Source organism: Triticum dicoccoides, chromosome 7B, assembly GCF_002162155.2.
Source record: "Triticum dicoccoides isolate Atlit2015 ecotype Zavitan chromosome 7B, WEW_v2.0, whole genome shotgun sequence".
Lineage (NCBI taxonomy): Eukaryota > Viridiplantae > Streptophyta > Magnoliopsida > Poales > Poaceae > Triticum > Triticum dicoccoides.
The window spans coordinates 722,341,507-722,352,955 of record NC_041393.1 but is presented as its reverse complement, the minus strand read 5'-3'; the positions used below and the strand labels follow the sequence as shown (position 1 = coordinate 722,352,955).

At 51.9% G+C, this 11,449-nt stretch overlaps 1 protein-coding gene across 1 annotated transcript; it reads left to right on the top strand.

Annotated features, from left to right (window-relative positions):
- The first annotated feature begins 7,317 nt into the window (after positions 1–7,317).
- Positions 7,318–8,956, top strand: LOC119335670 (zealexin A1 synthase-like). The gene is made up of 2 exons (XM_037607766.1): positions 7,318–8,214; positions 8,300–8,956. The coding sequence occupies exons 1-2, from the start codon at positions 7,318–7,320 to the stop codon at positions 8,954–8,956; spliced, it is 1,554 nt and encodes a 517-aa protein (XP_037463663.1).
- Positions 8,957–11,449: the final 2,493 nt, after the last annotated feature.

The following is an 11,449-nucleotide window of genomic DNA, read 5'->3' as shown; positions in this document are numbered from 1 at the left end:
AGATCAATCTTGTTTGCCTTGCCTTGTCCTCCAATATGTCACGCAGGTCTGGTGCATTTCCCCGTGCCTTGGTATTTTTTGAGTGGCGCCGGGGTGCGGCTTGAATTGATGGCCGAGAGGCCTCTTTGTCGCGGCCACGGGGTGGCCGATCGGCCGCATCATACGCTGGTGATGTAGGTTTAGTTGCTTCCTCCTCTAATCGGGGTAGCAGCCTGCGCTTGGGGTAGCTCTTGGAGGGGCGTTCGAGTTCGTACTCTTCGGCCGCAAGGACTTTAGTCCATCTGTCGGCTAGCAAGTCTTGGTCAGCTCTAAGCTGCTGCTGTTTTTCTTGAGGCTGCTTGCCGTGGCCATAAGCCTGCGTTTGAAACGCTCTTGTTCGACGGGATCCTCAGGCACGACGAATTCGTCGTCGTCGAGGCTTGCCTCGTCTTCGGAGGGAGGTATGTAATTATCATCCTCGACCTCTCTGTCTGTCGCTCTCTCATGAGGGCTGGCTTCTCCATCCTCCTGTGCTAAATCCTGCTGGAGGGGGTTGTCTTCGACACTGTCCGAGGTGTTGTTATCTCCCGTGTCGGAATCGCCGTTTTTGCTTTGGCGGGATTTAGAGCGGCGCCACTGATGCCGGCGCTTAGGCTGTTTCTTGGAGGGGTCATCCTCCGTCGTTCCGTCGCCATTCCCTTCTTTTGGGGTGTCCACCATGTATATGTCGTATGACGAGGTGGCTTTCCAGTGCCCTATAGGCGCTGGTTCTTGATCGTCTCCTTCATCGGCGTCCATACCGTCGATGTCTTTGGAGTCGAAGTCGAGCATGTCGGTTAAATCATCGACAGTGGCTATGAAGTGGGTAGTGGGTGGGTTTCGAATTTCTTCGTCGTCCGCATCCCAACCTTGCTGACCATAGTCCGGCCAGGGCTCTCCTGATAAAGAGAGAGACTATAGTGAATTCAGAATGTCGCCAAAAGGGCGAGTGCTGAAAGATGTCCGCGGCGGCGAACTCCATGATCGGCGCCCAATTGGGTTCGATCGGCAGGGGTGCGGAAGGCTCGGAATCCAGAAAGGAGTCCGGCACCTTGGAGTCGCGAGCTTTGCGATGTCAAGACTGGTGTTCGGCTCAATCGCCATAGAGATTGCAGCCCCCGAGGCGGTGTCCAGCCACCCGTCCTCGATCGGCATAGTCGGCTCCGAGCTAATGGTCGGAGCAGGCACTGGAGCGGCTCTCTGGGCACTGTCCGGCTGGAGAGCTAGATCATCCCATCGTGACAGTGCGGCGCGCTCGGCTGTGGCTCGAATTCATCGAAGATCAAGTCTCCGCGGATGTCAGCCGTGTAGTTCAAACTTCCAAATCTGACCTGATGGCCAGGGGCGTAGCTTTCGATCTGCTCCAGATGGCCAAGTGAATTGGCCCGCAGTGCAAAGCCACCAAATACGAAGATCTGTCCGAGGAGAAAAATCTTACCTTGGACCGCGTCGTTGTTGATGATCGGAGGAGCCATCGGGCCTAAAGGTGACGACACAGAGGAACTCTCAATGAAAGCACCAATGTCGGTGTCAAAACCGGCGGATCTCGGGTAGGGGGTCCCGAACTGTGCGTCTAGGCGGATGGTAACAGGAGACAAGGGACACGATGTTTTTACCCAGGTTTGGGCCCTCTCGATGGAGGTAAAACCCTACTCCTGCTTGATTAATATTGATGATATGGGTAGTACAAGAGTAGATCTACCATGAGATCAGAGAGGCTAAACCCTAGAAGCTAGCATATGGTATGATTGTTGTTCGTCCTACGGACTAAAAGTCTCCGGTTTATATAGATACCGGAGAGGGCTAGGGTTACACAGAGTCGGTTACAATGGGAGGAGATCTACATATCGTATCGCCAAGCTTGCCTTCCACGCCAAGGAAAGTCCCATCCGAACACGGGACGAAGTCTTCAATCTTGTATCTTCATAGTCCAGGAGTCCGGCCAAAGGTCATAGTCCGGTCATCCGGACACCCCCTAATCCGGGACTCCCTCAACAAACTCGAGCCGAACCCATGGAACGCGGCCAGACTCCGGAGATTCTATGCCTAGCACCAAACTCAGTGTTCGTCTCCTAAACTCCGCCCCTTCAATTATGTCCCCTTTCTTCCTTTCTCACCCCCCTTCCTTTTTCTCGTTTTTGACATATAGCCTTAAAACTATATTGATGCCCTGAGCACTCCAGCCGCATTATGCGTGCACAATATACCTGGGTGCTTCCTATTCGGAAGCCAAATACAACTACTTTAACGGCTCCTTGCCACCCACATATGCATTTTTCTTCCCATATGTGCCTTTTCTTCACCATTATATGCATCGATATGACTTAAGTTTTGGCCATGCTGGGTTGCCTAGCTCTTGTATGTATGCCCTATGTTCCCGTTAATTCGACTAGGGCATAAGGGGAGCACCTTTGCGATTGTTACTGCCGGTTGAGCCGGATGTGTACCTCAGACTGGGTGAAGCCGAAAGCTAGCGTTCTTAAGGGAATATTCGGTCGGTGAACAAAAAATGTTCTCGTTCATTACAATGAAAATACCCAGATGTTTTGTTTCCTGCGCTTCTGTTCGCAGTTCGGACACGCACATCGATGCATGCGCACCCAGAGAAAGGAACCCCTAACGGAACTATTCTCTTTGGAAGATGTTTCTTACTATCCATGTAATATAACATAACTAGTTGGGTACTTGTCTGTTCAAGCACTTATGACCCCTACGCCTGGTTTCCACGCATACCCTGGTTTTTCGTTACTGTGTGGGTATTCGGATACACCCCGTACTGTCGGATCCGGGGGCTGAAGCGAAAAGGTCCGCCATGACAAATGATTTTCAATCCGGCTAGAGAGTACATGAGCCCATTCAAATTACATAGTCATTTAGACTGGCCGTACTCTTCCTCTATACCATCCAACAGGTTGTCTAGCTTACAATCCTTCTGGGAATACTTTGCAGCTAACGCTACTTGGTCATATACCAGACTAACGGGTATCTCTTGTCCGTCTGACCCCACCGGTCCGACTTCGGACATATGGTTCAGGTCAGCCTTGGCGTATCGCGTCTTCACCATGGCCCAAGCTTCTCTCTCACCTTGCCGGCAAGCTGGTATCTTCCATAATCGAAAGCGCCGCCGCTCTCCGTTGAGCATCTCTACAAGTTTGCTCATGCCTCCTGGCAGGGAAGCGGACGGCCACAAGACCTGGGCCATACCCTGCATCACCTGCCGAGCTTGTTCGTGCAGTTGTGAAAGCTCTTGCAGCATATCGCCTGCAGAACCGGGCATCTCCTCTTCAGGACGGCCCGTCAACATACCTGCAGACATAACTCTATCAGTATGCTTCCTCGCCGAACTATACTACAAGTTCGTTCAAGCACTTACTATAAATGTCGCGTCGAAGCCTCCCGTTCTCCTTCACGGAGTCTGCGAGCTGAGCCCGAACATCTTTCAATTCGACACTCAATTGGATATTAGCATCTTGCAGCTTATTCTTCTCCTGAATAGACTGTGTCAGCATGCGTTCGTCCGCCTTCAGCTGACTTCACAGATGCAGTTCATTAGCTCCCACAGTCTTCGGATTTCGTCCGGGATTGTCTGCCGAATCTCTCGTCATATTTATAAACCCTGCCAAACAAACAAACTGGTAGAAGGAAATTTTTACCAGAAGAAGCCTTTTTGGATTCCTCATGTTTGGCTAAATTGGCCTTCATTTGGGCCTTACATTCCTCCAACTCTTGAGACAACTGGGCATTCTTCTCAACAAGAACCTATGCATTTAATGATCCTTAAATCAGTTGTGCCAACTGTTTCAAGTCTCAGGGGCTACTACTACACGTACTTATTAAATTCTCTTACCTGTATATCCTTCACATACTGGTCCGTTGCTCTGGCAAGTCCATCTTGAGCAGCGCGGATATATGCGTGTCCAAAATTGAAGGCATTAAGCGCCTCTTCGGAAAAAATACCACCGCGAAGTACGGCCCGTCGGTGCCAGTGATTCATGGCGCTCTCCATTTCAGAATTCATGGCGGAAAGCATCTCCGTATCCTCCGCAGGAGGACAGTTCGGCACTGTCCCCACATCGTCCTCCACCCATGAATCCGGTCCAGGAATCTGGCTGCTGGAGGTGTGGCCGGTAGGGTCCCCGGACATATTCTGGCGTTTCCTATCAGTACATAATCAAAGCTATCACGCCTCGACAAAAAGACCAAATGAACCACGGGGCAAGTAATACCTCTGCGCCTGCGTCTCGGTCCTAACCGCCTTCCTTTTAAGCCTACCTTGCCTAGGCGCCTCTTGCTGAGAGGCCCCCAGCGACTTCCGCGCGGCGTCCTGATGGCCGTTTCTATAAAAATACGGCGTGAGAGCATAAGGTTTGGCATAACAAAGGAATCCTTTCGGAAAGTTGGGACCCCGGCATTACTTACATGCGACACGGCAAGTTGTCCGGGATAATCCGCAATGATGGCCACTAAAGAGCCACCACTGCTTGCCTGGTAGAAAGTCCCATTGGCAAAGTCCACGGATATGTCTAGATCTTCTTCAAGTCCGAAATTGAGAGCCCGGCCGGGATCCTCTAGCTGCGGGGGTTGTTGAACTCTTTCACAGCCTTCCTTAGTTCCTGTTTTGAAACGGTAAGGTAAATAATTGTGACAAGGAAGATAAGAATGGACAGAGTCGAGTTAAAGATGGTGACGTACCCAACTTCGGGGGTTATACATGGAAAATCCATCCCGCGGTTTAATGCGGAGGAACTCCTCTTCTTCTTCTTTGTACAAATCGGACAGTATCCTCGCAAAGCGGTGGCGGAGTCTGGACCTTTGCGACCACAGCGGGAGGCATCGTCTTCTCCATTGAAGTGCCACATGGGTTTTCCCCTATATTGAAGTGGCTGCACTCCCCTTATTACGCATATGTACATAACTTCGATTATTGTCAATCATGATTTGGCCAGGTTTTTTATCCGGTTCATCAGATAGAGGACCTCTCTGTTGTCTTCCTCCTGGGGACTCTGGGGGCGCCAGCTTAGGCGTTTTTTCAGCAGGAGTGTTGGTAAACTCAGGAAGGCCCGTCCGGACTGGGTCCGGAAGGGGAACGTCATCGACATAAAATCACTTCGAGGGCCAGTCTTCGGATGCCTTCTTTGGAGTACCGGGCAGGTATCTGGTCTGGACGATGCGCCATATTTCGGCTCCACCCACTTTATATATAGATCCCTCCTGGTTGCGGGGGACGAGGCGGTATAGCCTCTTCCACAACTCGAAATGAGCTTCGCAGCCTAGGAACAGCTCGCAGAGGGCGACATAGCCCGCGATGTGCAGTATGGAGGCAGGGGTAAGATTATGCAACTGGAGACCGTAGAACTCCAAGAGACCGCGGAGGAATGGGTGGATTGGAAACCCAACGCCTCTTAGCAGATATGGGACAAGGCATACCCGCTCCCCCCGAGAGGGGTTGGGGAATCTCTCCGCTTGCTCCCCGCCATTGTAGGTGGCTAGTCCGGATCGGACGGGGACCATGTATGCGGACGGAAGGAACCCTTTGGTCTGCAGCTCTATTAGGCGGCTGTGAGGGACAGAACACTTTTCCCAATCCCCTGGTTTTGAACTAGGGGAGCGACGAGCAGGGCTGCGGCGACCGGTCATGGTAGGATGGCCTTTTCTGGACGCGCTCTGCGGAATGCTAGCTGGGGAGAAGATGGTGTGCTTTGGATCTGAGGATTCCCGTTTCTTCAAATAGGCGGTTAGTTTGCAGGGTCAGGGTGGCAAATGTAAAAATACCCCGGCCCCTCGTCTTCGCTCGACACGTGGAGATGACCATTATTGAAGCACAGAAATCGAGGAGTACAACATTACTGGGAGGCCAGACACTGTTCGCTACGATGGGTACGCTGGATTTGGAGAAGAACCCGCCTTGCAATGCCGAAGACAATCTGCGTGCTGGACTCATCGTCATTGAAGCCTGGTTCCGGGGCTACTGAGGGAGTCCTGGATAAGGGGGTATCCGGACAGCCGGACTATATATTTTGGTCGGACTGTTGGACTATGAAGATACAAGATTGAAGACTTCACCCCGTGTCCGGATGGGACTTTCCTTGGCGTGGAAGGCAAGCTTGGCGGTTTGGATGTAGATCTCCTTCTCTGTAAACCGACCCTGTGTAACCCTAGCCCCCTCCGGTGTCTATATAAACCGGAGGGTTTGGTTCGTAGGACACAACAACAATCATATCATAGGCTAGCTTCTAGGGTTTAGCCTCTCTGATCTCGTGGTGGATCAACTCTTGTAATACTCATATCATCAAGATCAATCAAGCAGGAAGTAGGGTATTACCTCCATCGAGAGGGCCCGAACCTGGTTAAACATCGTGTCCCCAGCCTCCTGTTATCATTAGTCTTAGACGCACAGTTCGGGTCCCCCTACCCGAGATCCGCCGGTTTTGAGGCCGACACGCGCAGCTCCAGCAGCGCACTAAAATGCAGCACGCACAAGTTCATACTTGTTGCATTTTGGACAGAAAATAAATTTGACATAGACATTAAAAAACGATACAAATATATTTTACATAGTTCATAGCATAGACGATACAAATAGATAAAACAAGTTCATAGCATAGATAGATAAAAACGAAAAATAAACTACGGTGCAACTAGATAAAACTATAGTACAGCTAGAACTACTCCAAGTCCTCATCATCATCCTCATCCTCGGAGGTGTTGTCCGAGGTATCGAGCCATATGTCCTCCCAACGTTCATCGTCTAACGTGAAGATAGACCTCCCACGTGCTTGAACGATATCGCACTGCGATATCGCCAAGGCCTTCTGCCGAGTCCGGTCCGCCCGCTCCGCGCGGCGCCTTGCCGTCCTCACCACCCAGAAGGCGTTCTCGACGGCGACGTCCTCCGGGTGGCGCTGGCACCACTCCATCATGACTCGCTCGTCCTCCTCGGCGACTGTTGGAGATGCTCTTAGGGCGTCGACACGATCGATGGTACAAAGTATATGCCGGTGCCCTTTTTTGCGCTTCATTGGAGATGCTCTAAATTCGAGTTTACGACGGTCTTTTTCTGAAAGGGGAAATCCACGGCCATGACCTCGACGTTACGTGTGTCGAAACAAATGCACCGGGCAACAGATAAGTCTTTTGTCCATTCCTCAACCGCATCTTTGATTTACATACGTAGGTCGCATGTTCTTTGATGCTCACCACGACACGGTGCCAAAAAACTCTGTCTGCCAATGGAGTGTACCGTACCTTGATGCGTCTATATATGAAGCGGCACACTGATCGATCAATGGCATCACGAAAATGGAGGACATCGTCTACCTCTTCCTGGCCCTCGGGTCGCTGCTCGTCGTGCTGCTAACCAGGCGGGGGAGGCGCACCTCGGCGGACGGCGAGGACAAGCTGCGGCTGCCACCGGGGCCGTGGACGCTGCCGGTGATCGGCAGCATGCACCACATCGCCGGGGCGCTCCCGCACCGGGCCATGCGCGACCTGGCGCGGCGCCACGGGTGGCCCGTCATGCTGCTCCGGCTCGGCGAAGTGCCCACGCTGGTGGTGTCGTCCCGGGAGGGCGCCCGCGAGGTGCTGAAGACCCACGACGCGGCCTTCGCCACGCGCGCGCTGAGCTCCACCGTGCGCGTGCTCACCAACGGCGGCCGGGACATCGTGTTCGCACCCTACGGCGAGCACTGGCGCCAGATACGCAAGATCGCCGTCACCGAGCTCCTCACGTCCCGCCGTGTGCTCTCATTCCGCGCCATAAGGGAGGAGGAGGTCGGCGCCATGCTCCGCTCCGTCGCGTCGGCCGCCGGGAACGGGGACGTGATCGACATGCGCGCGCGGCTGTCGGCACTCGTGGCGGACAGCACGCTGCGCGCCGTCATGGGTGACCGGTGCAACGATCGCGACGTGTTCCTCCGGGAGCTCGACCGCTCCATCGGCCTAGCCGGCGGGTTTAACCCGGCCGACTTGTGGCCGTCGTCGCGGCTCGCCGTCTGGGCCAGCGGCGCCGTCCGCCGCGCCGAGGAGTGTCGCGACACCGTGTTCGGGATCCTCGACGGCATCATCGCCCAGCACCAGCAGAGGATGGGAACCGTCGACGGCGACGACGAGGACCTCATCGACGTGCTCCTGAGGGTACAGAACGACGGCAGCCTCCAGCTCCCTCTCGACATGGACACCATCAAAGGCGTCATCTTCGTAAGCAAGCAAACAAATAAGCCTCGACCGTGTACACTCTGCCATGCCGTGCACCCTTATTAACATGGTTCGCGCGCATATGCAGGACATCTTCGGCGCCGGCAGCGAGACGTCGGCGACCACGCTGGAGTGGATAATAGCGGAGCTGGTCAAGAACCCAAAGGTGATGCATCGGGCCACAACAGAGGTGCGGCGAGCCTTCGAGGCCGGCGGCAAGGTGGTCGAACATCAACTCGGCGAGCTCGTCCCATACCTGCACCTCGTCATCCGGGAGACGTTCCGGCTGCACACGCCGCTGCCGCTGCTTCTCCCGCGGGAGTGCCGGGAGGAGCCGGCATGCCGGGTGCTTGGGTACGACGTGCCGCGGGGCACGCAGGTGTTGGTCAACGTCTGGGCACTCGGCCGCGACGAGCGGTACTGGCCCGACGCACCCGAGGAGTTCCGCCCGGAGCGGTTCGAGGCCAAGCAAGGGGGCACATCGGCGGCGGGGGTAGACTACAGGGGCGCAGACTTCGAGCTCCTGCCGTTCGGGGCCGGGAGGAGGATGTGCCCCGGGATGGCATTCGGGCTGGCCAACGTGGAGCTCGCATTGGCCAGCCTGCTGCTGCACTTCGACTGGGAGGCGCCCGGCGTGGCTGACCCAGCCGAGTTTGACATGACCGAGGCGTTCGGCATCACCGCACGGCGGAAGGCCGGCCTCCTGCTCCGCCCCGTCCCGCGCGTGCCTGTCCCCGGTGTCTAGCTGATGTTGCCCGCCGGCCAATACGTGCGCAAATCACATGTATCTCGATGTACATGCATAGGAGAAGCGAGCCGAGTTAATCATAAGTGATAGGCTTGTTCAAGTAAGAACAACACCCAAGCACCGACCAACCCACATATCAAATTATCAAAGTACCGAACGTGAATCAAAAAAACATGATGAAGATGAATTCCCATGTGTCCTAAAAAACGCTTTACTTATTATAAGATAAACTTCCGGCCTGTCATTTGCTATAAAAAGGATTATGCTACCTTACTGCACCTTTGTTACTATTGCTACTTATTATTCGTTACAAAATATCTTGCTATCAAACTACCCGTAACCGATAATTCCAGTGCTTGGAGAAAATACCTTGCTAAAAACTGCTTATCATTTCCTTCTGCTACTCGTTGGGTTCGATACTCTTACTTACCAAAAGGATTACGATTGATCGCCTATACTTGTGGGTCATCATCGCCTAAATGCAACTTCATGTCTTCAATGCTGCTGCAACTTAGCAGTGTTTTGTCGAGGGGAAGGAAATTGTATATCAGGCACTAGGCACATAACTGCAAGTGTTCCACATGACTGCAACTGCATGTCTTCTATGTGGTTGCAACTTAGTGGTGTTTTATCGGAGGAGGCGGCAGTTGCATGTCTTCTACTAAGCATGCAATTGCAAATGTCGTCCCCGACTGCAATTGTATGCCTTGAATGCAACTCCGTTGTCTTTTATCGAGGAGGGGCAGTTAAAGTTGCATGTCTGCCACTAGACATGCAACTGCAAGTGTCGCCTTCGACTTAAATTTTGTGGTGTTTTGTGGCGAGGGGACAGTTGCACGTCTACCACTAGGCACAACTGCAAATGTCACCTTTCAATTGTATGCCATCCAAGCTACTACAATTGTATATTTTCTATGCGACTGCAACTTAGTGACGTTTTGTCGCGGTGAGGGGGTAGTTGCATATCTATCACTAGGCACGCAAATGCAAAGTGTCGCGCCCCGACTACAACATATGTTTTCCTCACGACCGCAACTCTGTGTTGTGTAGTCGGGGTGGGACAGTTCCATATCTACCACTAGGCACACAACTGCATGTGTTGGCCCGATTGCAACTCTATGGTGTCTGGTTGAGAAGGGGTAGTTGCATGTCTACCTCTAGGCATGCAACTGCAAGTGTCGCCCCTGACTGCAACTGCATATGTTTAATGCGATTGCAAATATGTGATGTTTTGATAGGGAGAGGCAGCTGCATGAATTTGACTAGGCATGCAATTGTAAGTGTTACCCCCTAATGCAACTATGTGGTATTTAGTAGGGAGGGGACAATTGCATGTCTACTACTAGGCATGAACTACAATTGTCGCTGTTGTCAACTGCATGTCTTTCACACAACCATAACTCATTTATGTTTTGTATAGGAAGGGGATAATTGCATGTCCGACACTAGGCACACAACTGCAAGTGCCTCTCGAAGTTACAACTGATCTTCAACATGACTACAACTTGGGAGGGCTAAAGTGGTGTTTTTACCAGGGAGGTAACAGTTGCATGTTTACCACTAGGCATCTAACACTAGTAGAAAAAGGGGCTAATTTGAGACACATTAGTGCCGGTTTGATTTTGAGCCGGCACTAATGTGTCCATTAGTGCCGGTTCCAACGGCTAGGCGGGCGGACATCATTAGTACCGGTTTGTGGGCAACAATTAGTACCGGTTCATGCCACGAACCGGTACTAATGATGCTGTGTCAGGCCGTGGGCCCCACGAACTCATTTAGTACCGGTTCATGTCATAACCGGTACTAGAGTTTCTTATTAAGCTGATTTTTAGTCCCACCTCGCTAGGAGAGAGGCAGTAGGAGCTGTTTATAAGCCGTGAGTGCAGAGACGATGGAGAGGCGCAATGCTCACCTGCAGCTTGCTTACCTTCAAGCCTTTCGGAATAGAATAGATTGCATGGAGCTGTGTGCAGTGTAGTCTACCCTGTTCCGAAAGGCTTGAAGCTAACTAACAAGCCTTGCGCCTTTTTTTTATATTTAATAACTTATTAGAACTCCGGACTTCTTGTGTTACAACAAAAACTGGCACTTCATTTTTTTAACTTATTACAACTTCAGACTTTTTTGCGTTCACTATGCACCATTCTAAGCCACGTCATCAATTTTCAACCCTTTCTGACATCATTTGCTCCCCTAGCACAATCTAGACAATATCTTTCGAAGTATCAGGGCCGGTTTCAGACGAAAGAGTAGAGAGGGTTACGACAAAAAAGAAAAAACTATATAAAAAAATTACTCAAAAATAAATAGAAGAAAACAAATATAGCAGAAAAGAAAAAACTATATATAAAGAAGAAGAAGCAGAAGAAGAAGAAGAAGAAGAAGAAGAAGAAGAAGATGATGATGAAGAAGAAGAAGATGAAGAGGAAGAGGAAGAGGAAGAAGAGGAAGAAGAAGAAGAGGAATAGGAAGAAGAAGAAGAGGAAGAGG

Bases quoted from the DNA above. Each gene is read 5' to 3' on its own strand.
- LOC119335670 (XM_037607766.1), top strand. From the start codon at position 7,318: ATGGAGGACATCGTCTACCTCTTCCTGGCCCTCGGGTCGCTGCTCGTC. The intron at 8,215-8,299 runs GTAAGCAAGCAA...GCGCATATGCAG, and splicing joins CCATCAAAGGCGTCATCTTC to GACATCTTCGGCGCCGGCAG.